The sequence below is a fragment of the Rhinatrema bivittatum genome, chromosome 4 (genome assembly GCF_901001135.1).
Source record: "Rhinatrema bivittatum chromosome 4, aRhiBiv1.1, whole genome shotgun sequence".
Taxonomy (NCBI): Eukaryota; Metazoa; Chordata; class Amphibia; order Gymnophiona; family Rhinatrematidae; genus Rhinatrema; species Rhinatrema bivittatum.
The window spans coordinates 6924119-6950570 of record NC_042618.1 but is presented as its reverse complement, the minus strand read 5'-3'; the positions used below and the strand labels follow the sequence as shown (position 1 = coordinate 6950570).

Genomic DNA, 26452 nt, shown 5'->3' with positions numbered 1-26452 from the left:
CTAACCTCTTTAGTCTTTCCTCATAGGGGAGCTGTTCCATTCCCCTTATCATTTTGGTCACCCTTCTCTGTACCTTCTCCATTGCAATTATATTTTTTTTGAGATGCGGCAACCAGAATTGTACACAGTAAGAAGCGGCGACCATTAAGTAATTTAAATATGGAAAACCAAACTGTAAATTACTGAACAGATGAAGTAAAACTTATATGGGATAGCTGAGTAACTTTCATAGTCTGGAGGCAGGAACAATGCTCCAGGCTTTCTTCTTGCAGCCTGAAACTTTATTGCACTTATCAACATACAATAACAGTAGACTGTTGCCAAGTTGTGGGACCACTTGGCAACAGTGATCATAACATGATCAAATTTAAATTAATAACTGGAAGGGGGACAATAAGTAAATCTGCAGCTCTAACACTAAACTTTCAAAAGGGAAACTTTGATAAAATGAGGAAAATAGAAAAAAACTGAAAGGTTCAGCTGCAAAGGTTAAAAGTGTTCAACAGGCATGGACATTGTTTAAAAATACAATCCTAGAGGTGGAAGGAAGGTAAAATGATTACCATCATGATTAAAAGGAGAGGAGAAAGAGGCTATTTTAGCCAAAAAAAGCATCCTTCAAAAATTGGAAGAAGGATCCATCTGAAGAAAGTAGGATAAAATATAAGCATTGTCAAGTTAAGTGTAAAACAGTGATAAGACAGGCGATGAGAGAATTTAAAATGAAGTTGACAACAGAGGCAAAAACTCATAATTAAAACTTTTTAAAAAATATCTGAAGCAAGAAACCTGTGAGGGAGTCGGTTGGACCATTAGATGACGAGGGGTTAAAGGGGCTCTTAGGGAAGATAAGGCCATTGCAGAAAGACTAAATGATTTCTTTGCTTCCATGTTTACTAATGAGGATGTTGGAGAGATACCAGTTCCGGAGATGGTTTTCAGGGGTGATAAGTCAAACTAAACGAATTCACTGTGAACATGGAAGATGTAGTAGGCCAGATTGACAAACTAAAGAGTAGCAAATCACCTGGACTGGATGGTATGCATCCTAGGGTACTGAAGGAAAGCAAAAATGAAATTTCTGTTCTATTAGTTAAAATTTGTAACCTATCATTAAAATCATCCATTGCACCTGAAGACTGGAGGGTGGCCAATGTAACCCCAATATTTAAAAAAGGCTCCAGGGGTGACCTGGGTAACTATAGACCAGTGAGACTGACTTAAGTGCCTGGAAAAATAGTGGAAACTATTCTCGATCAAAATCGTACAGCATATAGAAAGACATGGTTTAATGGAACACAGTCAACATGGATTTACACAAGGGAAGTCTTGCCTCACAAATCTGCTTCATTTTTTTGAAGGCGTTTATAAACATGTGGATAAAAGTGAACCAGTAGATGTAGTGTATTTGGATTTTCAGAAGGCATTTGACAAAGTCCCTCATGAGAGGCTTCTAAGAAAACTAAAGAGTCATGGGATAAGAGGCGATGTCCTTTCGTGGGCTACAAACTGGTTAAAAGACAGGAAACAGAGAGTAGGATTAAATGGACAATTTTCTCAGTGGAAAAGAGTAAACAGTGGAGTGCCTCAGAGATCTGTACTTGGACCAGTGCTTTTCAATATATATATATTGAAAAAGGCCCTTTAAATTCAGCCCTACCCTCGGAAGGTCTGCCGCCGCTCACGAGGCAATAAGCGCCACTCCGCCGCCACCCAACCAGCTAGCCATGCCCTCAAGCCGGCCCGCCGGGACCCTGCAGCCAATCGAACAAGGCCCTGCGGCCCTTTAAATTTGTACCTCAGTCTGGTGCTGTGTGCCGAAGAAGCGCGCCAAAGGCGCGTGACAAAGGGGCCCGCCCCTTTGTGCGCCCCTTCGTGCAGCCCCTTACCCTCCTTGCTCAACATGCCCACGGCTCTACACGGCCCTCTTCAACATACTTAACTGTAGACGAATTTCGGGACAGTGATACGACTAATTCTAAGGACTCCTCATCACCCAACAAAACATAACTGGAACATGAACCAGGAGAAAGATTACACCCACCCACCACACTGAGTCCATTACTTCAACCTTTAAGGGACCAAACGAGCACCGCTAAGCTCCTCAGCGCCACCCTCTGCTGCTGCTTCTTAAGCCTTAAGCCTTACAGCTCCACCTCTCACCCAACTATCAATTCCTAACAATTGAGTTCCCTATAGATAACCTTTAGGACTCCTTCTCCTCTCTCTAAGAATTCTCTTCACTCACTATACTAGCGGTAATTAACATCCAGAAGAAATGTTAAGCCAACTTATCCCTATCAGACACCACCGCCTCCATCGCAACATGTTCCCGGTTCAAGACCCACCGGCAAGAAATCCCAGATCACTCATACCAATTATGATCACTCCCCTGACACAGTTCCTAGGCTTAACTCTTCTCTCAGTAACTTTAGTCAACTCTCAATCTTTGACAAAAAAAAAACTCATATCCTCAACGACTATCTATTGGACAGTAACCCTGATGTTTGTGCTATCACAGAAACATAGCTAAAAAACTCTGACACAGCACTAATCAACCAACTACCCACTCACAAATACGACTTCTTCTCAATCCACAGACACAAAAAACGAGGGGGCGGCCTGTTACTTGCCACCAAGAAATAACTCAGACTAACATCATATCTAATCAAGCTAGAACCCAAAATAGAACTAGGACTATTCAAATCGAATCACTTACAAGTACTGCTAGTTTACGCCCCCCCAGGAATATTAGAATCAGACGCCTCCCCCCTTATAGAATCCATCATGAAGCACATCAACTCTGACTCTCCCACCATAATTATGGGAGATTTTAATATCCACTTCGATGCCACTCCATACTCATCCAATTGTGAAGCCCTCCTCACCACCCTTAGTGCCATGGGATTCACCCAGATCGTCAACAAACCAACTCACAAAGCTGGAGACACCCTGGATCTTATTTTCATCAACTCTAATTTCTCCTGCTCTATGGAACCTATATGTACCCCTATCCCCTGGTCAGACCACTTCCTGATAACAACTACCCTTTCCACAAAAAAACAGTCGCTCACCACCCAGCATCTCACCACCATTCACTTCAGGAAACCTTGTGCTTTAGACATTCTCAGTGAACAGCTCACCAAAGAACTCACAAACCTAGATATATCCTACCCCAACTCAGCTGTGCTCTCCTGGCATAAGATCACGGAAGTGGTAGCAAACAATCTCTGCCCATCAATCTCGAAATTAATTAACCCAACTAAAAAAGGAAATCAACCCTGGTTCACCAGTGAACTCAAACGGATAAAACAAGAACTACGTCACAAAGAAAATAGATGGCGCAAAGCCCCCTCCCCGTCTACTCTATCTTCATACAATGGAACCTTACATCTTTACAGGACATCCATTTTAAAATCAAAAAGAGAATACTATGCCAACAAAATCCACGATCTCCAATATGACGCAAAGGCTCTTTTTTCATATGTTTCACAAATCACAAAGTCACTACCTCCACCAATTCCTGACGAACAAGCTCAATCCAAGGCAAACGAGCTAGCCTTATTCTTTCAGCAGAAGATCTCAAACACTCTCGCACTCCTTCCAACCAAGACCAACCCCCTCACCTCATCCACCAACAACCACACGCCCAAGGGAGCTAAATTCGACAACTTTGAATTAACTTCCACTAAAGAGATCGAATCCATCCTTAAGAGGCAGAAACCATCCAGCCATCCAACAGATAACATACCTTCAAAGCTACTACTACTTATCCCAAACATAATCTCGGGACCTCTGACCAACATCATAAACTGCTGCTTAACTCAAGGAATGTACCCAGATAGTCTAAAAAATGCTACCCTTAAACCCCTCCTTAAAAAACATAATTTAGACCCCAGCAATCTAGCTAATTTCCGCCCCATCTCTAATCTACCATTCCTAGCCAAACTTACAGAGAAACTGGTTAACACCCAACTGTCTGATTATTTAGAAGAACACAATATTCTTTACCCTTCCCAATATGGTTTCCGCAAAGCACGCAACACAGAAACCCTTCTCATCTCACTAACAGATCATATTATTATGGGACTGGACAAAGGACACTCTTTTCTTCTAATCCTCCTAGACATCTCGGCGGCCTTCAACACAGTTAACCACTCCATCCTCCTGAATCGCCTATCAGACATAGGCATATCCGGATTAGTCCACAGCTGGTTCAAGTCCTTCCTTAGCAACAGAAGCTTCAAAGCCAAGATTAACAACAAAGAATCACCGTCAACAAATTCTCTTGGCGTACCCCAAGGATCTTCCCTTTCTCCCACCCTTTTCAATATCTACCTCCTCCCCCTCTGCCAACTGTTAACAAGTCTCAACCTCATTCACAACATTTATGCTGACGATGTTCAGATTCTGATTCCCATAACAGAATCCATCACCAAATCTCTCTCGCTCTGGAACAACTGCCTGCAATCTATCACCAGTCTCCTCAACAGTCTAAATTTGGTCCTCAATGCCGCTAAGACCGAACTACTATTCATCTCCTCCAACCAAGACAACCACCCCCCACAGACCCACCACAACTACCTGCTCACCCTCACTCAGGTAAGAGATCTGGGGGTAATTCTCAACAACCGCCTTAATCTAAAGAATATGATCAACTCTATAACCAAAGATTGCTTCCACAGACTACAGGTGTTGAAAAGACTGAAACCTCTCCTTTACTTCCACGACTTCAGGACAGTTCTTCAATCCTTGATATTTGCCAAAATAGACTACTGCAGTGCTCTACTCATAAGACTTCCCGGCTCAACTACCAAACCACTACAGATGATACAAAACGCCGCGGCCAGAATCTTGACCAACACCAACAGGAGAGAACATATTACCCCCACTCTCCGAAACCTACACTGGTTACCAGTCAACCACAGAATCCTTCACAAATCACTAACCCTGATACACAAGTCCATTCATAACCACCTTCACCTCGACCTGGAAATTCCTTTCAAACTCCATACCTCCAACAGACCGATTAGAGAATTCTACAAAGGAGCACTACAAGCCCCTCCAACCAAAGCCATCTGCCTCATCTCGACCAGGGACCGAGCTTTTTCAATAGCAGGCCCAGCCATCTGGAACGACCTCCCCACAGATCTCAGGCTGGAACCCTGCCTCCTAACATTTAAGAAGAAACTTAAAACTTGGTTGTTCCGACAAGCCTTCCCAGATCCTTCGGATACACATTAGATGATCAACCTGTGCATGAGCTATGGACACGCGCTCCTCATCTATTTACTTATTATTCATAAGTACCTTCGCTTATAATCTAACTAGCACTAGCCCGGACTCCTTTTTGACTCTCTTGTTTTAAGTTATTGCCCTCCTCGGGCCTTTACCTTCCAGCTGTCCAAGCTTCCAAGTTTATAGTCCTTGTTTAATGTAACTTTTGTTTCCCTCCGATTATAAAAAGTTGTTCCGTTTGTTACAGTTTTCTACCCCCATTCGATGTAAACCGATCTGATATGGTATTTAACTATGAAGGTCGGTATAGAAAAATGTTAAATAAATAAATAAATAAATATAAATGATCTGGAAAGGAATATGACGAGTGAGGTTATCAAATTTGCAGATGATACAAAATTATTCAGAGTAGTTAAATCACAAGCATATTGTGATACATTACTGGAGGACCTTGCAAGACTGGAAGATTGGGCATCCAAATGGCAGATGAAATTTAATGTGGACAAGTGCAAGGTGTTGCATGTAAGGAAAAATAACCCTTGCTGTAGTTACATGATGTTAGGTTCCATATTAGGAACTACCATCCAGGAAAAAGATCTAGGCATTGTAGTGGATAATACTTTAAAATCGTCGCCTCAGTGTGCTGCAGCAGTCAAAAAAGCATACAGAATGTTAGAAATTATAAGGAAGGGAATGGTTAATAAAATGGAAAATGTCAAAATGCCTCTATATCGCTCCATGGTGAGACTGCACCTTGAATACCACGTACAATTCTGGCCACCGCATCTCAAAAAAGATATAGTTGCAATGGAGAAGGTACAGAGAAGGGCAACCAGAATGATAAAGGGGATGGAACAGTTCCCTTATGAGGAAAGGCTGAAGAGGTTAGGGCTGTTCAGCTTGGAGAATAGACGGCTGAGGGGGGATATGATAGAGGTCTTTAGGATCATGAGAGGTCTTGAACGAGTAGATGTGAATTGATTATTTACACTTTCGAATAATAGGAGGACTAGGAGGCATTCCATGAAGTTAGCAAGTAGCACATTTAAGACTAATCGGAGAAAATTCTTTTTCACTCAACGCACAATAAAGCTCTGGAATTTGTTGCCAAAGGATGTGGTTAGTGCAGTTAGTGTAGCTGGGTTCAAAAATGGTTTGGATAAGTTCTTGGAGGAGAAGTCCATTAATTGCTATTAATCAAGTTTACTTAGGGAATAGCCACTGCTATTAATTGCATCAGTAGCATGGGATCTTCTTAGTGTTTGGGTAATTGCCAGGTTGTTGTGTCCTGGTTTGGCCTCTGTTGGAAACAGGTTGCTGGGCTTGATAGACCCTTGGTCTGACCCAGCATGGCAATTTCTTATGTTCTTATGTTCCAGTAGTGTACTCACACCATAGTTTTCACCAGAGAGGGTTCAGGAGTTGCCTTCTCCTGGAGACATAGGGCCTCTTGATCCCAACTTGCTCTGCCTCTTATTCTGTCCAGCAGGTTGCCGCCCACAGACCTCTCTCCCTCTAGTGGGTTTTAAGATGCACCAGGCCTCTAAGCCTGGTCCTGCGCAGATTAAGGAGGGACACTGCTTTACATACCGTCCCCCCTCAGCTTGAACCCATTGGGCTGAGTGTCTTTACTCACTCTGGATCCCATCCAGGGAAGTGGCTCCAATCATCTTCTGGCCTCCCACCAGCTAGACTCTGGGTTGGAGTTATAGGTTCATGCTCAATCCCTCTCCTTAGATTTACTCCAAATACCACCATTACCACCACCCACTGCACCCTTCGCCCAGTGACTACCACCAGCCCTTCAAAGAAGTTTTTTTTTGCTTCATCTTCTCATTTATCCAGACTCTCTGGACTTTAGTTGGTTGTTCCTATGGTGGCTTCCACTTGTTTTCCCCTTTTACCACATAGTCTTCACACTCCTTTGTGCAGTCTTTATTTGTAACACCGCTTCTAGCCCTTTCAGAGTGGTTGTGCCTGGGTACTCCACAATACCTCCTTCTGGCCTCTCTGTAGCACTTTCCTCTGGTCTTCCTGCAGCACCTCCCTCTGGTCTCTCTGCAGTTTCTCCTTTTGGGCTCTCTACAGTATCTCTCTTGGGCCACTCTGCTGCTTGGTTCTCTCTTGGTTACTCCATGCTGCTTTCCTTAATCCAGTCTGTGCTGCTTGCAATAGGCTACTCTATACTGCCTCCTTCAGGGCAATCTGTAAAGTTCCACGATGAGCTCTCTTAAAACGCAGTCCCAGTCACTGAAAATTCAATCACCTGAATTCTGTTCTCTTTTCTTGCACTCTGCTTTGCTTTCTCTTGCGCCTCAGGCGTTTCTTTTGCCACCTGTTTCATTAGTATTTTCACTGGTTCTATGCCAGGTTTTTGGTTCACACTGTCCATAGGCTCCTCTCTGGCTCCAGCACATTTGCTGCTTTTAACTTCCTCTGAAGATGTGTCCCTCTTAAGAGTAAAGCACCCAGTCAGGTAATTCATAGATACTGTGCTTCCTCTGCTTCTTGGTTTACTTCTGACAGATTGTCAGATAGGAGCACCCAGCATACATCCTGATCTTTCAAGTCATGAGCCCAGGAAACCTGAAGTTATTCAAGGCTTTCTTGCATTTGCCTCTGTCCTTCTAGGGGGATTTAACTCACTGCTTCTATTTCTTGCTCAATTATGCTTTCCAATTAGGGATGTGAATCGTTTTTGAACGATTAAAATTATCGTCAGATAATTTTAAAATCGTCCTAAATCGTTAGAGTGCACGATACAATACAAATGCCCCCGATTTATCGTCAGGGGCATTTGTATTGTATCGTTAAACAGGGCACGGGAATTATTTGGGGGAGGGTGGGAAAACCAAAACAACCCCTAAACCCACCCCGACCCTTTAAAACCAATTCCTTACCCTCCCCCACCCTCCCGAACCCCCCAAAATGTTAAATTACCTGGTGGTCCAGTGGGGGGTCCCGGCGCGATCTCCCACTCTCGGGCCTTCGGCTGCCACTAATTAAAATGGTGCCGATGGCCCGATAAAAAAAAAACCCCACCCGACCCTTTAAATCGACCCCCCACCCTCCCGACCCTTTTTTTTAGGGAGGCCCGCGCCGCTAAAAAAAACAACCCACCCGACCCTTTAAATCGACCCCCCCAAAACCTTTTTAAATTACCTGGTGGTCCAGGGGGGCCTCGGGGAGAGATCCAGGGGGGCCTCGGGGAGAGGAGAGATCCAGGGGGGGTCTCGGGGACAGATTTCCCGTTCCCAGGCATCAGCTGCCATACTCTATAATAGGGGCTGATGAGTAAAGATGGCACCGGCCATCCAGTGCGCCTACCATGTGCAGAAATCCTTGAATTGATACAATATCTGGAATAGCTGAGTAACTTTCATAGGCTGGAGGCAGGAATGACACAGACTCAGCCTTTCTTCTAGCAGCTTTTAACTTTATTACATTTATCAACATACAATAACAGTAGACTGTCTACTTTCCAGCAATATATGTTACAATTCTGCTCACAGTTGGGCCCGCAAGCAGCCTCTCACCTTCCCTAGCCGACACCGAGCCTGTCTCACTGCAGCAGGGGAGCTGCCGTTGATGCCACCTTTCACTGTGCGGCGGGAACACCGCCACTGGCCTTTCCTCGCAGATCAGTGCCACCGCTGACCCTCTCGCAGCCCGTGCACCATCAACATTCCAGGTCACACTGCGGTAGTACTGCTGCCAGTCTCTCAGTGCAGCAGGGGACCCACCGCTGATGTCTCCTCTGTGGGGCAGCCGCTGACGCCTCCATCCTCTGTTCTTTGTGGCAAGGACGCCGCTGCAGCTATTCTTGGCCCTGGCTTGCCCTAGGCACATGGCCGCATATCTCTCCTGTACTTAAAGGGCCCATTTATTTATTTATTTATTTAAAGGCTTTTATATACCGGAGTTCATGCACTTGTGCATACCACTTCGGTTTACACAGAACAAGGAACAGAAAATTACATCAAACAGATTGAACAATTAAACAAATATACAATTACATCCAACAATTGGGTATAAATAACATGGCTAACTTAGTAGGAACTTAGAGTTTGAGGTAAAGGAGAGAAATAGTACCAAGTGGTAACAGAACAATGTTAATGGCTAAATAATAAATATAAATAGTAAATACAAAAAAAATACATGGGGAGAAAAAATACATGGGGAGAAAAAATACATGGGGAGAAATGCCCCATGGCCCTGTTTGATGACATCTCCCTGTGTCTCCTCTTCAGCCCTATAAAAGGGCTCTTTGCCAGATCCTCATTGCCTTCACAAGGAGCTTGCCTACTCCAGGTTTCTTCATCTCATCTCTTGAATCCAGGAGGCTCCGAGGTCCATCTTCGCTACTTCAAGGTCCTCTGTTCTTCATGGGAGCTCTCTTGTCTTTGTCCTGTGTTCCTTGTCTCTCGACAGATCCTGTGTCCTTGCATGTCTCGCTGTCCTGATGTTTCAGTCTCTTCGGTTCCTGTGTTCAGATGTTCCAGTCTCTCCGGTTCCTGTCTTTGGATGTTCCTGATTCTCCAGTCCCTGGCTCCAGGAGTTCCAGCCTTGTCTCCTCCTGCCGGATCCAGCCTCCAGTTGTCAATCTGTGAGTTAAGCCTGAATCCATGTCAGAATCTGTTCCTGAATCCTGATCCCGGACAATGGAGCCCTGTTCCTGTTGGATTCTTCTTCAAATGCTGCCCGGATTCCTCTCTCATCCTGAGCTTCAGTCCTGTGCTCATTCCCTTCTCCACGTGGTCCACAATCAGAGTCTTCAGGTTGTGTAGGGCGTGCAGTAGAACAACATGGTCCGCTACCAGCCCAAGGGGGGTTGTGCTGAGGGGCAGTGCCTGCCTGAGTCTCACCCCCTATCTCGTCTAAATCTCCAAGTGCCTTGTCTCGTCCAAGTTTCCAAGCGCCTATGTCTCATCCTTGTTCCAGAGTCATCGCATGTCCTCAACCTCTGTCCGTCCTGTCGCTCCTGCTGTTCCCAGGCAGGTGCAACAGGGGTTGCTGTCGAGAGGCCAAAGGACTACCCCAGAGACCAGCATTGCGTTACTGGTTCTCTTCTGGTGCATTCAGGTTCGGCAGAGGTCAGATTGCTCTGAATCTTCAGCCTGTCTACCTGTGCTCATATATGCTTCGCCTGCCACGGTACATGCCCAGGGTCTTCCTCTGAGCTCTTACTATGGTCCAAGGGCACACACTCAGTCCCAAACAAGCAACCACTCTCCCACACTCGCAACAGTATACTTAGACCATAACTTCCATCAGAGAGGGTTCAGGAGTTGGTTTCTCTTGCAAATGTGGGGCCTCTTGATCCCAGCTGTACTCCACCTCTTATTATGTCCAGCAGGTTCCTGCCCACAGAGTTCTCTCTCCGTCAATGGGGTTTTAAGGTGGACCAGGCCTCTTGCCTGGTCCCGCACAGATTAAGGAGGGCCTCTCCTTTACAGCTTCAGTTTATAGCGCTCAGAGAGTCAAACCAAACCCAAACCAAAAAACTGATTTCTACTACAAAACCTTCATGCAGGAGATCCTATTGTTGCAAATGGAAGAGGGACAAATTAGATGGACCATTTGATCTTTATCTGCCGCCATTTACTATGTTACTATGTAACTGGAAAGATTCACACAAGCATTTAAAATGTATCACTAAGTACTCAGAATTCATTTTTTGTTTCCTGCATGCTCTAAAGTAGCTATGACTGACACTAGTTGGAACAAGTTTAGATTTATTAGGTTGCTTTATTCTACTTTGCATAAGATCATTTTAATGTGCCTTATATTTAAATATTCTCATGTGAACCGGAACTGGATTGGTTGGTTCATGAGTGCCAAACTGTTTCTGGAAACTTTATTTGCCTGAACTGGAATACTTCAATCAAAGTTGAACCCAGACTGGAACCAAAAAACAATAGTGGCTTGACTCCCTGATGTCGATTTTTTTAATGTGGCTGTTTTTCGATGACATATCTTTGAAATTGTGTTTTTGTGATATGTTCTAGCTCCAACGTCATGGTGAAAAAGTTGAAGTTGAGTCATTTTCCGAACCAATCAAGATGATCTGTCCCACAACGGTACAAAAAGAATTATTTATCCAGCGGCACCATTATACACAGCACTGCACTAGAGAACATACATGGTTTTAATGTTCCATCTTTCCACTTAGAGGGTAACTTTCAAAACTGCTCATGTGCCCATGTATGTGTGTATATGAGTGCATCCAAAGTTGCTACTGTATTTTATAACTTGCATGGAAACGATAAGCACAGGTTATAAAATATGAGTAAATATGTGCACACAAATGTGTGCATATGTAAAAACTATGAGCCGTGCAAGTTTGGACTTATTCAGATAAATGCCCATTTATCTAGCTAAGTAGACAGACAAGTAGCACTTTTCAGACTTATCCAGCTATGTAGGCCTGCTACTACTTAGCTGAATAAATTGGCATTTATCAAGATAAGAGGCGAGAAAGGTACTACTTAGCCAAAAATTTTGAAAATTAGCTGGATAAGTGTGGATAATTACCGCGTATTTGTACTTCAAATTGTAAAAGGCTACATGAGTAGATTGTGATCACATTAACTTGATGCTTTCCCTACCCCTCCCTTAAGTTGGCTTTTACGTGCACAAGTCAAGGAATTTTATAACAAATGTGCAGCAATTTGTCTACCTGTTTGCCTAGACCATCTACAGTTCATGAAGACCCTCCTGGCTGTTCATCCTGAACTCCAATTGTGCTCATACTCTCTATCCAGTCATTTTTTCACTATTACAATGTTTGCAATCACTTACACTACATATTGAGGAGTAAATATATTCAAGCAAAAGACAAAGGCACATCACTTTGGCAGATTTTAAAATAGCAATTTATTTATATAAATATTAGCCCTGCCCTGGAACACCCTTGGCACACCCCTATTTTACACTCGTTCTAGTGCTTGTGCACACACACATGCGCACATGCTTTGCTGCTTTTAAAATATGAGTTGCGTGCGATCAGCCCATGTACTTACATATATGAGCCTTTCTATGTGAGTAACTATTTTAAAATTCACTTATAAATGTGTATTTTTATGAGTGGTGAGGGGGCAGCAACAGGCACACCAGGAGGTTAAAAAAAAGTCACAGAAACAATACAACAGCATCTAACATCTTGTACTTGATAGAATTAACCAGCAGCCTAGTCTATCTTCTATGCTGCAAGTTCTATAATAACTTAAATTCCTAGCAGAAATGTATATGCTCTTGTTGCCGGGTCTCTCTGGCAGGTTAGGCAGGGGACCTAGGAGTCCAGATGCTCAGTTAACAGCTATGCTAGAAAGGGTAGATTTGTCAACTTTGGAAAAAAATTGACCAGCCTTCCCCCTCTAAAACTCCTCTGTCCAATTCCTTCACAACTAATCCTCCCCCCACTCAACCTTAGACCTCCATAGCCTCCCTCTCTACCAACCTCCTCCTTCCCCTTTAAATATGAAGCAGGGATAGATCATAGCCCCAGTTGTGGCAGTGATGGCTGTAACAGACTGTGGAGGCTTGTAGGTATAGGTCAGCCAGAGCACATGCTACAGAAGAGGGACTTCAGGGGTTGGGAGGTTGATTTATGGAAAAGGATGGGGAAGAGGTTTTCCTGCTGCACAGGCCAGTGGTTGACAAAATACCAGCTATTATATTGCTGCTTCAAAAATCCTGCTGGCTGCCAGCCAATAACATCTGATTGACAGCCCTAAATACAGACAGCAATACAGACAGCAATACAGACAGCAATAAAACTTTGTGGTTTGACATTAGAATGATGAATTGAACTAAATAGAGGATCTTGAATGCTCATTAATGATGTGCAAAAGGAAACAAATTGTTTCATCCATTTGTTTCATGGGGACCCCAATTTGTTCTTTAGTTTTAAAACAAAAAAAGATTATTTGCTTTATATTTGATGTGTTTTTCTTTTGCCATTAAACTCAGTGGGAAAGCACTGCAGCCTATATTGGGCTCCAGAGTTGTTTTTTTCTCATTTGTCTTCAAGGAACTTTTGGGAAGAAATCATAGAAGGGGGAAAGAACTCCAAGGTACCTAGACTGTGGCAAAATGGCACCAAAAGTGACATGAATTACCTATGTCTCCATAAAGGGGCAAAGTGATACCCGCATTGGCAGGAGTTTTCCAAGGGATCATCAAAGGAGCAAAGAAGAAAGCTAGTATGGGAAGAATACCCCAAGGCTTCAAGCAAGGGCACCAACAACAGCAGCATGAACCTTTGATGGCAGCACGAGAGGCAAAGTGGCATCAAAACTGGCTTCAGCATTCTAAGTTACCATGAAGGGGGAACAAAGCAGAAAAAGGGGCAGGAAAACCCCAGGCATGATAAAAGAGACAATCAGCACAAAGAGTGACATCAAGGCACCAAAACATATGAGAGAGGCAAAGCAGCCCCCCAGACTGGCAAGAACTCAAGCATGGTGGATTAAAGAACTCCAAGGTGTAAAGTCTGGGCATGGCAGCAAAGCTGAGTGGCACAAAGACCCCAAAGTGTAGCATAAATGTCAGAGCAGCAAGGTAAAGTGGCATGGGAGATGTCAGTCATTCAAGTGAACATCCAAAAAATACTATCACTTTATGGGTTTAAGCATACTAGCATTGTTCTATTAAATATTGAATTTTATTTATTTATTTATTTAACAACTTTTAATATACCGACGTTCATATGGCACATCATGCCGGTTTACAAGTAACTCAAATAAAGGAGGAATTACAATGAACAGGGAGCAGGGGATGGGAGCAGGCCAGAAAGAGGAGAGGGGTAAGGGAGACAGGAGAAGAGAGGGAAAAAATAGGTAGCGTGAAATAGAGAATAAAAAACAACCGTCGAAATAGAAGGAACTTATTTACAGATGGATCTATTTACAATAGTTGCAACTAAAATAAGATTGTTTACCTCAGTTTATTGAGTAATAGACTTATTGAGTAATAGACTTATTGAGTAATAGACTTCATGACCATCATATCAATTGCCAATGACTGCATATGACTTTGGTGGCTAATGTCACAGTACGGCATTATTTATATTTACTGGTCATAATCTTCTAGGTACAAAATCGATATTTAAAATTTGGTAGAATTTTTAAATATGCAAGCAAAAGTATTTATTTATTTTATTTATTTTTGGTTTTTTATATACCTGTCTTCTTGCATTGGATGCAAATCAAATCGGTTTACAATGAACAAATGAACTTGCTTGAGTATATTTATACTCCTACTCCTTTAACAATAATAATATATTTTTCTCTTGAACCATAGTTAACCTTGTTACTTATGTTTCTGTTCCTCTCGTTTCTCTCCTCCTACTTGTTGGGGTCTCCTACCGACCCCCTGGTTTTTTATATACCTGTCTTCTTGCATTGGATGCAAATCAAATCGGTTTACAATGAACAAATGAACTTGCTTGAGTATATTTATACTCCTACTCCTTTAACAATAATAATATATTTTTCTCTTGAACCATAGTTAACCTTGTTACTTATGTTTCTGTTCCTCTCGTTTCTCTCCTCCTACTTGTTGGGGTCTCCTACCGACCCCCAGTTACTCTTAGTATCCCATCCCCCCCCCCCCCCCCCCCTGTTATTTGTAATTTCCACCTTTTTGTTATCATGTAAACCGACATGATGTGTATTTTAATGTCGGTATAGAAAAAAAATTGTTAAATAAAATAAATAAATAAATAAAAAGCATTACATATAACAAAGAACATATAACGCAGAACATATAGGACATTTAAAATAAAATGGAAATTGAAGTATTCATCTTATACAGATGCCTTGCAGAAAGTCCAAAGAGGATTGGAAATTGAAATTAGGTTAGCTGATGGTTGTTTGTTTGAAGTACTTGTTTGAAGGATAATTATAGACTTCAGTGAATATGCAAGTAAAAGTATTTATGTGGATGAGAATTATAGTCTTCAGCCAATTATGGCTATGAATGTCCCATGCTGGAGTAAATGTGTTTGGAAAAACTGCAAATGCTGGATATGACAGTTGAAGCATACTTGCTGATTATCAGATTCAGTACAAGAAAATTAATTGTGATATTCTTTTCTTGAAATAAGCTTTTATTACATTCCCTGCTTGAACCTGATCTAGCTTTTGATTGGAATTTTGATTTTCTTGTGAAATGGGCTTCCTGAAGGAAACTTATTACATGCAGAACATATAAATGGTTTCTAATGTGTATGGCTTAATTTTCCAGGTAAGTTGTAAGGGTTGCTTTATTTAGAAATCTTTTCCCATATTCTATAGTGTTGTGGCTGTGGACCCTTGGGCCGAGACAGAGTTGGTGCTACCTGAAGGAGGAACCCTGCAGGTCCTCACTGCCGGAAGGCAGAGCTGGTTGCAGCAGAGGCCCTATTGGAGCTTTGCCAATACCAGCCCACGTTCCCCTTAGGTTGAGCCCTCGGGTGCCAGGGCCAGCTGGTCTTAGGTGTGGGCCTCTGTGATCATGTAGATCCATTGCGATGAAGATGTTGCAGGCCAGCACAGAGAAGGAAGCAGAGTCAAGAGAAGCAGCGATCAGGGAAGGTAGTAGTCAGTCAGGATCAGGTTCAGGCTGTGGTTCGAGGCAGGCGGAGTTCAGTCATGTCATTGTTCAGGCAGTGGTAAAGGCAGGCACAGTATGGTCAGAGTTGTAGTTCATGCAGTGATTGGTGATAGACGGAGGTCAAGTAGCAACAAGGTCCAATCTGAGGATCAGTCCAGAAGTCTAATCCAAGTCAGAATCAGAAGTCCAATCAGAGGTCAAAAGCCAGGAGTCCAATCCAAGGACGTGAAGAATGAAGGACCACAGGAGCAGGGGAGATGCTGAAAACAAACAACGGAAAACCAACCATGCAGACAAGAACTCAAGACAAACTGAACTTCAAACAGAACCGGAAGCAAGACACGGGAACTCAAAAATGCACAGTTGGACTGGGAACAAGAGTGAGGATCAGGAATGCAGTGGGCAAAGCACTTCTCAGACAAGATGACCTATTGCCGAGGAACTGGAGGATTCTTAGTCTCAGCCCTTTATAGAACTGGATGGATGATGTCATCAGAGAGTGCCTCTGGAGCTTTCCTGCCACTGGCCCTTTAAAGTTAGGGCAGTTGTCATGTGCCCTAAGAGAGGGTGCATGCCCCATGGATCTAGCAGCGTCCTGCTGCAAAGAAGAGTAGTCGTGGTGCACCCTCTTGCTACGCTCCAAGGATAGCCCAATGCAGGGGAGTTAATGGGAGGGGAGCTGAAGGGAGCATGAAGACAAACATGGTGGGCGACCATGTCTCACAAGGCCGGCGCAGCCGCGGGAGACAGTGAGGATGGGCCCAGGCTGGAGATAAGAGTGGCGGGCCATGGGACGGCCCTACAGTCCTCCGAACGCAACATGTGGCTGATCTCTGTCTGTTCTGCCTGCAATTTTTATCACACTCAGAATGGAGAAATTATTTACCTGATAATTTTGTTTTCCTTAGTGTAGACAGATGGACTCAGAACCAGTGGGTTTATGCTCCCCTGCCAGCAGATAGAGACAGAGCAAGCTGACGTCACAGTATATATAACCCTGCTGTGACCTCAGCCTAAAGTATTCACTTTAAAAACAACTGTGGACAGACTAGCAAAAAACCAACCAACCATAAACACTGAACTCACATATGATTCTAGGTACCCCAAACTAGGGACTGGAACACCTACCAATAATTCCTTGGGACCCAGAGCCCCACAAGAGGACAACTGACACAGTCATGTGGCAGCCAAGGGCAAGAAGCTGAGTCCTTCTATCTACACAATACCCTCTCTCTACACCACTCACTTCCATCCCCAATAGCATTCTCCCAATAGGTACGAGATTTAGGGGTCACCCTAGACAATCATATCAACCTAAAGAAATTCATCAATTCAACACTAAAAGAATGTTTCTTTAAAATACACACTCTAAAAAAACATAAACCCTTGCTCCATCTTTCTGACTTTCGCACAGTACTACAAACTACAATTTTTTCTAAAATTGACTATTGTAACTCACTTCTCCTAGGTTTACCCCAAAACTCCATCCAACCACTTCAAATTCTGCAAAACACAGCCGCCCAGATCCTTACCAATACTCGCAGTAATGAGCACATTTCGCCCGTCTTAAAGGAATTACATTGGCTACCTATCGCTTCCTGTATCCGATATAAGACCTTCTCTATTATACATAAAGCACTTCACAACCCCAATATGAAGTGGTTCAATGATTCCCTGCTTTTCCATTCCTCCTCTAGACCGACCAGAAACCAATACCTTGCCACCATACGTACACCTTCTCCCAAACTCACCAATCTTGCATCCTCAAAAGCCGGTCCCGCCCTATGGAATACTATGCCTGCAGATCTACGTCAGGAATCATGCCCAAAGAACTTCAAGCAAAAACTAACGACGTGGCTTTTTACACAGGCTTACACCTAATTCTATCCACCCCTGCTACCTAGCCACCCAGCTCTCCCTCTGGTCCCTCCTTTTTACATTTATAGTCTACACATGTATACAATTTCCCCTTATCACTAAACTGCACTGACCTAAATTTATTTTCATCTGCACTATATAATCCTGTATCTTGCATTTATGTCTTAGTTACTTTATAACCCCTCATTTCCTAGTTACTTTTAGTCTCTCTTCACTAAGCTTTACAACTCTAAATTCTTCCTTGTCTGCACTATATAATTCATTAATTCCTCTAATTCTTTATAACTCATCTGCACTATATAACTTGTCTGCACTAAATAATTCATTAATTCCTTAATTCGTTGTAACTACATAATTCATTAAAACTGTACCCCATAACTACGTCTTAGCTACTTTGTAACTAATAGATAACATTTGCTCTAGTTACTTTTGTAAATAATTATATAGTTATCTTGTAAATATTATATATAGTCCTGCATGTTTCTAGGCATTACATGTTTTATATATTTTTCATTTACCATGTTCTGTGTCAAGCGCCTCACAAGCGTATTTTACATTTAACATACACTGATGTAATATCACCAATGAATGCTGGTATATAAAACAGTCAAATAAATAAATACACTAAGGAAAACAAAATTATCAGGTAAGTAATTTCTCCATTTCCTAGCATGTAGACAGATGGATTCAAGACCAGTGGGATGTACCAAAGCTACTCCCCAATCGGGTGGGAGGCTGTCCACAGTCCAGTCAACATCACATGTGCAAAGGCTGCATCCTCCTGGGCCTGCATATCCAGACAATAAAACCTGGAAAAAATGTGTAAGAAGGACCACGTCGCAGCTTGGCAGATATCAATGGAAGACGACAGACTAACCTCCGCCAATGACACTGTCTGAGCCCTAACCTGAGTAGGAAACGGCTTTCCAGCATCCACAAACATGGCCATGACCACCTCTTTAATCCAACAAACTATGCTAGCCCGCGAAGCCGGAGCCCCCGCCTACTCCTGCCATGGAGAACAAACAAGCCATCCATCTTTCAAAAAGACTCATAGACCTCCAGATTTCACACAACAAGACACTTAACATCCAAGGAGCACAAAAGGTGAAACTCCTCCACATCCTTGACCTTATCCAGGGATGGCAAGAAGATAGACTGATTCAAATGAAAATCCAAGACTACTCTGGGCAAGAAGGATGGGACAGAATGAAGCCGTAACACCCCTGGAGTCACCTGAAGGAACAGCACCGGCAAGACAATGCCTGCAGCTCAGAAATCCGGAGCACAAAACATATAGCCACCAGGAACACAGTCTTGAAAGTCAACAACCGTAAGGAAAGGCTACACAGAGGTCAGAATATAGGGCCTGCCAAAAAGTCCAGCACCAAATTAAGACTCCACAATGGAACTGGTAACCTCAAGGGAGACCTAAGATGTTTCACTCCCTTCAAAAAACGGGCCACATCAGGAAGAGTTGACAAGGAAACACTATTCACCAGGCCTCTGAAACAGGCAAGAGCCACAACCTGCACCTTCAAGGAATTAAGAGCCAAGCCTTTATTCAATCCATCCTGCAAAATATCCAGAATGAGAGGGATCTTAAATGAAAGAGGAAGCGCACCTTGTTCCTCACACCAGGCCTCAAAAACTCTCCAAAGCCTCACATAAGCCAAGGAAGTGGAGAAATTGCAAGTGTGGAGTAAAGTGGCAATCACCACAAAGGAATAACCACGCTTTAACAAGCGAGCTCTCTCAAGGGACAAACCGTAAGACAGAATGTAGTCGGATCCTCATGAAGAATCGGTTCCTGCTGAAGCAGAATCACGTGCAGCAGAATACGAAGGGGGACCTCCACGAGACATCGTCACAAATCCACATTCCACAGATGCCTGGACCAGCCCGGCGCCACCAGGAGTACTAGCCCTCTGTGGCCTTCGATCTTGAGAATTATCCTGCCCAGCCATGGATGAAAGGCATAAAGCAATCTGTCTTCCAGCCAGACCTGTACGATAGCGTCTATTCCCAGGGACCACGGATTTCTCCTGTAACTATAGAAGCAAGGAATCTTCACATTATGAGAAGTCGCTAGCAGGACTAGGAATGGAAGGAATGATCCACAATCAGCTGAAATGCCTCGGCTGACAACACCCACTCTCCTGAGTCCAGACTCTCCCTGCTGAGAAAGCCAACTCTTACGTTGTCTCTTCCTGCAATGTGAGAGGCCGAGATCATCTGCAGATAACTTTCCGCCCATTCCATCAGCTGGTCTATTTCCTGCGACACTTGCTGGCTCTTGGTTCCTCCCTGGCAATTGGTATAGACCACTATCGTCACATTGTCCAACATCATGCAAACCGCTTGATTCCGCAACCTGTAGCTGAACTGCAAGCATGCCAGCCGTACTGCCCAGGCCTCCAGGCGATTGATGTTCCATCAGGACTCTTCAGCATTCCAGCGCCCCTGGGCCATTAACTCCAGACAGTGAACCCCCCAACCATGGAGACTCGCATCTTTTGTGAGTACCAACCAGGCCAGAGAGGACAAGGGAATGCGCTTTCTTAGATGATCCTCTTGCAACCACCACTGTAGGCGGGAGCAGATTTCCAACAGTAAGTGGAGCCAAACTTCATAATCCTGAGACTGCGGGTTTCAACGAGATAGCAGAGAGCGCTGAAGAGGATGCATATGTGCCCTTGCCTACGGAAACACTTCCAGGGTAGCTGCCATCAAGCCCAGTACCTGTAAGATGTCCACCGTTCCCATGCCGAGCAGGGGCGGGGCAAGCCTCAGCCTCCGAGCAGACTGATTGTTCCCCAAGCCGCGGGAGCGTGGCAAAGCCGACTTTGGCCATGAAATCAGCTGCTGCAAGGGCCCCTTGCCCCCGGGTCTACATCGGGAGCAGAGGCCCTTGCGGGAGAGCCACGGCAGCGGCTCTCCACAAGCCTCACAATGGGACCCGCGCGAAAAAAGTAAGTGCAGGAGGGTGAAGAAATCCACCCCTTCCAGAGGCCCAGGAGAAAAGTGGCAGGCTAGGGCAGACTAAAGTAAGGTAAAAACTGCCTTGTAAGCTAGAAAACCCTTTGATTAGGTTTTTTCTTTTGTCAGCCACCAAGCAGGGGGATTAGCTTCCCTACAATCACAGCACCCACCAGAGGAATTACAGCATCTCTGTGCCTGTATAGGAGGGGGGAGAGGGACCGACCCACCGGTAAATCTCCCCCCAAGTCACCGGGTAAGGGACAAATCTCCGGGTATAGAGGCTGTAGGACACTGCCTAGCCTTGCCTGCCTTTAGAGAGAGTTCAGAATGTTGTCTTCTTTAACCCTTTTTTTTTAAACTTACAGTAAGCTGATCTAGCCAGAGGTATAAGGAATAGATACCTATGGTGCCTAAAAAACTTAATCAATCAATTAGTATCTATAAGGATCAGGACCGCAGGTTATGCCATCCTCTCATCTGCTGGAGCCAGAGAATACTGAGGGATCGCAGGTGGCACACCAGGTTATCTAGGTGGTGCTTTTCAGCTTTTCTCTGACTCCATCTGCTGGAAGGGAGGCATAACCCAGCAGTCTGGACTGATCCTAGTACGTACAGGGAAATCCCCCTTCATGCTGCTAGAGGGCTGCCTTCATCTTAATTTTTTTAGTTCCTAGTTAAGTTTAGGTTACTATGGGAGTTGGAGTTAGAGTCCTTTAAAATGTATAGGTGCAGTTACCTACAAGGGGATAATTAAACTCTCAGTAAGGGCTGGTACAATATTATGATTTAGATAAGAGCCTGATTGGCTTTTAATGAGAAAGTGTCTCTTGCCTATAAATCAAAGAGCTAGGGGTGGGCGAGAAGGAAAGACAGACACTAGAATTAACTGTCTCTGTCTTGCTTATTATCTGACACATACAAACTCTAAAGAATAAACCCCACTATTTCACCTCTCTCCAAACTTTTTTTAGTCCTAAGATTTCCCAAAGCTTTACTTACCAATTCTCATCAACCATCAGCAAGTTGATCTTCACTCAACGGATTGAGAGGTTTGAATTTTGCGAGCTGTTAGGCGCAAGCTTCTGTTCTTTTTCTACTGCAAAGGATGCGGGGCCTCTGGAAGCTGTGGCTGTGAAGTTCGAAGCCTGGAATGCTCACTGTGACCTCTGGAGTCTCTCCCGAAGGATCCTGGGAACAGTATGCAGATGAGCCTTCCAGGCCTCTTCTGATTCAGATAAGCCAAGAAAAGACTCTTCATCTGAATCAGTGGATGAAAATATTGCCTTCACAGCATCATCTCTAGTGAAGAAAGAAGAGCGTGCTGCTGATTTTGGGCATTGCTGTTCTACCCCTTCTGCCTTGCTACTCTCTGCCTCCGATATAGTCTGCCATCTTTTTCTTCTTTTCCAAAACAGAAGGGAATGAAACAGGCTCATCTACAGTCTGTAGTGGCACATGATCTCCATATGTCAGTTTCTTCTGGAAAGAGCTCCCTTCTGCCATTTTAGGCTTAAAGAAGTCCCGTTTCAACTTGGATACAGGAGTGCTTCTTTTGTTGTTGCTGCCAACCTTGCTAACATTTTCTTTACCTCCTCTGCCTTGCCCTATTCCTGACATGATGGATTTTGTCGCTGGCAGTGTGGATATTAAAATGATGTGCTATTTCTTAATGGTATCATAAAAGAAAATTATTCCTTACCTGCTAATTTTCGTTCCTGTAGAACCATGGATCAGTCCAGATGGGTTATATCCCCCGATCAGCAGATAGAGTCAGAACAGAGTTTGAGAGCGTCAGCATATGGGGGCGGATTTTAAGAGCCCTGCTCGCCTAAATCCGCCTAAATCCGGGCGGATTTAGGCGAGCAGGGCCCTGCGCGCCGGTGCGCCTATTTTACATAGGCCTACCGGCGCGCGCAGAGCCCCAGGACTCGCGTAAGTCCCGGGGTCTACTGAGGGGGGCGTGTCGGGGGCGGGCCCGGTCTGCGCGGCGTTTTGGGGGCGTGTCGGCAGCGTTTTGGGAGCGGGCCCGGGGGCATGGTTACGGCACGGGGCGGTCCGGGGGCGTGGCCGCGCCCTCCGTATTCACCCCCAGGTCGCGTCCCGGCGCGCAAGCGGCCTGCTGGCGCGCGGGGATTTACGTCTCCCTCCGGGAGGCGTAAATCCCCGACAAAGGTAAGGGGGGGGGTTTAGACAGGGGCCGGGTGGGTGGTTAGGTAGGGGAAGGGAGGGGAAGGTGAGGGGAGGGCAAAAGAAAGTTCCCTCTGAGGCCGCTCCGATTTCGGAGCGGCCTCGGAGGGAACGGGGGTAGGCTGCACAGCTCGGCGCGCGCCGGCTATACGGAATTGATAGCCTTGCGCGCGCCGATCCAGGATTTGCGCGGCTACGCGCGTATCTACTAAAATCCCGCGTACTTTTGCTTGCGCCTGATGCACCAGCAAAAGTATGCCAATTCGCGCGGTTTGAATACCTACCCATAGAGTAGTGCACCCTCTGCTGGAGCTCAGTATTACGCATAGCAAAGCCCAAAAGCAAAACACAACATTTTGGATCCAGATCTGTCCCCAAAAAGGAACAGAGAAAGATATAAGTAAACAAACGGTCAACGGGACCACCAACAGTCAACTTGTGAGGAGCTGTGAACAGTAACAATAATCAGAGACAAACAGAATGAAAGTTACCTGGAAGAATCCGAGCAGGACCTAATGAAACCCCTAGTGGCGGGCGTCTGGACTGATCCATGGTACTACAGGAACGAAAATTAGCAGGTAAGGAATAATTTTCTTTTCCCTGTACGTACCTGCATCAGTCCAGACAGTGGGATGTACCCAAGCTTCCCTAAACCGGGTGGGGTCCTGAGAGACCTGCTCGGAGAACTTGATCGCCAAAAGAACCCATGTACTGAGGCGCCAGGTGTAGTCTGTAATGTCTGGAAAAAGTGTGCAACGACTTCCACGTCCCCGCACGGCAGATTTCCTGGGAGGAAACGGAGCGAGATTCCGCCCAGGACGCCGCTTGGGATCGCGTGGAATGAGCCGACACACTGCGAGGCGGCACCCGCCCCGCCGCAATGTAAGCCGATGAGATGGCGTCCTTTATCCAGCGCGCAATAGTCATCTTGGATGCCTGAGAACCTCTCCTCGGTCCTGACCAGAGGACAAACAAATGATCGGATACCCGGAAGTCATTGGTAACCTCCAGGTAACGGAGCAGCACACGCTTGACGTCCAGGAGCCGGAGAGACCGGGGTTCCTCTGGAGCGAACGCTGGAAGCTCCACCGTTTGATTGATGTGGAAGGCCGAGACCACCTTTGGTAGGAAGGATGGCACCGTACGAAGGGAAACCCCGGAGTCGGAGAAACGCAGATAAGGATCACGGCAGGACAAGGCTTGGAGCTCTGAGATCCGGCGAGCAGAAGAGATGGCTACCAGGAAAACCATCTTGAGGGTCAGGTCCTTGAGGGAGGACCCCCTCAGGGGTTCAAAAGGAGGGCCCGACAGCGTTCGCAGCACCAAGTTGAGGCTCCAAGAAGGGAAAGGATCCCTGACCAGAAGCCGTAGGTGTTTGGGACCCTTCAGAAAACGTGCGATATCCGGCTGAAGGGGTAGAGAGCAGTCCTTCTGTACCAAGACATTCAAGGCCGCCACCTGAACCCGGAGCGAATTATAGGCAAGACCCTTATCCAGACCATCCTGTAGGAAATGAAGGATCAGCGGGACAGTCGCCTCCATGGTTTGGACCCCGCGGTCGGAGCACCAGGCTTCGAAGACCTTCCAAACTCGAACGTAAGCGACGGAGGTCGAAGGCTTGCGGGAACGAAGCATCGTTGAGATCACTGTCTCCGGGTAGCCTCTGTGGCAGAGACGGCGCCGTTCAAAAGCCAGGCCGCAAGACAGAAGAGTTCTGCCTGCTCGAAAAATACCGGCCCCTGACGCAGAAGATGAGGAAGATGGGACAGGCGAAGTGGGCCGTCCACCATCATCTGAAGTAGATCTGCGAACCATGGCCAACGGGGCCATTCCGGGGCGACGAGAATTACAGTCCCTCGATGATGTTCCAACCTGCGGAGAACCTTGCCGACCAGAGGCCAAGGAGGAAACACATAGAGCAGTTGATCCGACGGCCACGGAAGGGCGAGGGCATCCACCCCCTCCACGCCGCGCTCTCTTCTGCGGCTGAAGAAGCGTGGAGCCTTGGCGTTGAGAAAGGTCGCCATTAGATCGAGGCGTGGAGTCCCCCAACGACGGACGATGAGATGCATTGCCTCGTCGGAGAGAGCCCACTCGCCGGGGTCTAGCTGTTGACGACTCAGGAAGTCCGCCTGAACGTTGTCCACCCCGGCGATGTGAGAGGCCGCTATCCGGACGAGATTGCTCTCCGCCCACTCCATCAGGGGAGTTGACTCGAGGGAGACATGCTTGCTTCTTGTCCCCCCTTGACGACTGATGTAGGCCACGGTGGTGGCATTGTCCGAGAGGATCCTCACCTCTCTGTGTCGCACCAGGGGAAGAAAATGCTGGAGAGCGAAACGCACGGCTCTTGTTTCCAGGCGATTGATCGGCCACTTTGCCTCCTCTGGCGTCCAAGTCCCCTGCGTGGCGCTTCTTTCGCAGACGGCGCCCCATCCCGCGAGGCTGGCATCGGTGGTCACCACCACCCAATTGGGAACCTCGAGCGAGACTCCCCGAGCCAGATGCGAGGGGCAAGCCACCAATCCAGGCTTTTCCTGGCTAATGGTGGAAGTGGCAGGATCACCTGATACTCCTGAGAGACTGGTTTCCAACGGGATAGCAGGGACGCATGCAGTGGACGCAGGTGTGCAAACGCCCAGGGTACCATGTCGATGGTGGAGGCCATTACTCCCAGGAGCTGCAGATAATTCCAGGCGGTTGGTTCTTCCAAAGCCGAAAACCGAGACACGTGCTCCCTCAGGGCTTGCGCCTTGTCCTGGCGCAGGAACACCATACCCCGCCGGGTATCGAAGCTCGCTCCTAAGAAATCCAGGTGTTGCGAGGGCACAAGGGAACTCTTTGGAAGGTTCACCACCCAGCCCAGAGAGCATAGGAATTGTACTACTCTGGCCACTGAGGTCTGACCATGTGAGAAGGACTTCGCTCGAATCAGCCAGTCGTCTAGGTACGGATGTACTAGGATACCCTCCTTGCGGAGGGCCGCCGCCACCACTACCATGATCTTTGTGAAGGTCCGAGGTGCGGTCACCAAACCGAAGGGAAGCGCCTTGAACTGAAAGTGTTGACCGAGAATCTTGAAGCGAAGATACCGCCGGTGAGCCGGCAGGATGGGAATGTGCAAGTATGCTTCCGAGAGATCCAGTGAAGCGAGGAATTCTCCCTTGTGCACTGCGGCAATCACTGATCGAAGAGTCTCCATGCGGAACCGGCTGACCCTGAGGGCCTTGTTTACCTCCTTCAAGTCCAGGATGGGTCGAAAGGAACCGTCCTTTTTGGGAACGATGAAGTAAATGGAATAGTGGCCCAAGCCCACCTCGTCGAAGGGGACGGGAACGATGGCCCCTATTTCCTGCAGTCGGTCTAGTGTTTGTTGAACCGCTATTCTCTTGAGATCCGAACCGCAGGGGGAGAAGATGAACCGGTCCCTCGGGGGGTGGACAAACTCCAAGGCGTAACCATCTCTTATGGTGTCCAGCACCCACTGGTCCGTAGAGATAACTGCCCACTCCTCGTAGAAGTCCATGAGGCGTCCTCTGATCCGGGGAGGTGAGAAGTGGGCTCCTTTGGC

At 45.9% G+C, this 26452-nt stretch overlaps 1 protein-coding gene across 2 annotated transcripts in view; it reads left to right on the top strand.

Moving 5' to 3' along the window:
• LOC115089621 (phospholipase B1, membrane-associated-like) overlaps nt 1-26452 on the top strand; it is a 421390-nt gene that overhangs the window by 390117 nt on the left and 4821 nt on the right. For both annotated transcript variants that reach the window (XM_029597711.1, XM_029597710.1), the window contains exon 16: nt 11247-11318. In XM_029597711.1, coding sequence (XP_029453571.1) covers nt 11247-11318 — 72 coding nt within the window. The remainder of the gene's footprint in view (nt 1-11246; nt 11319-26452) is intronic.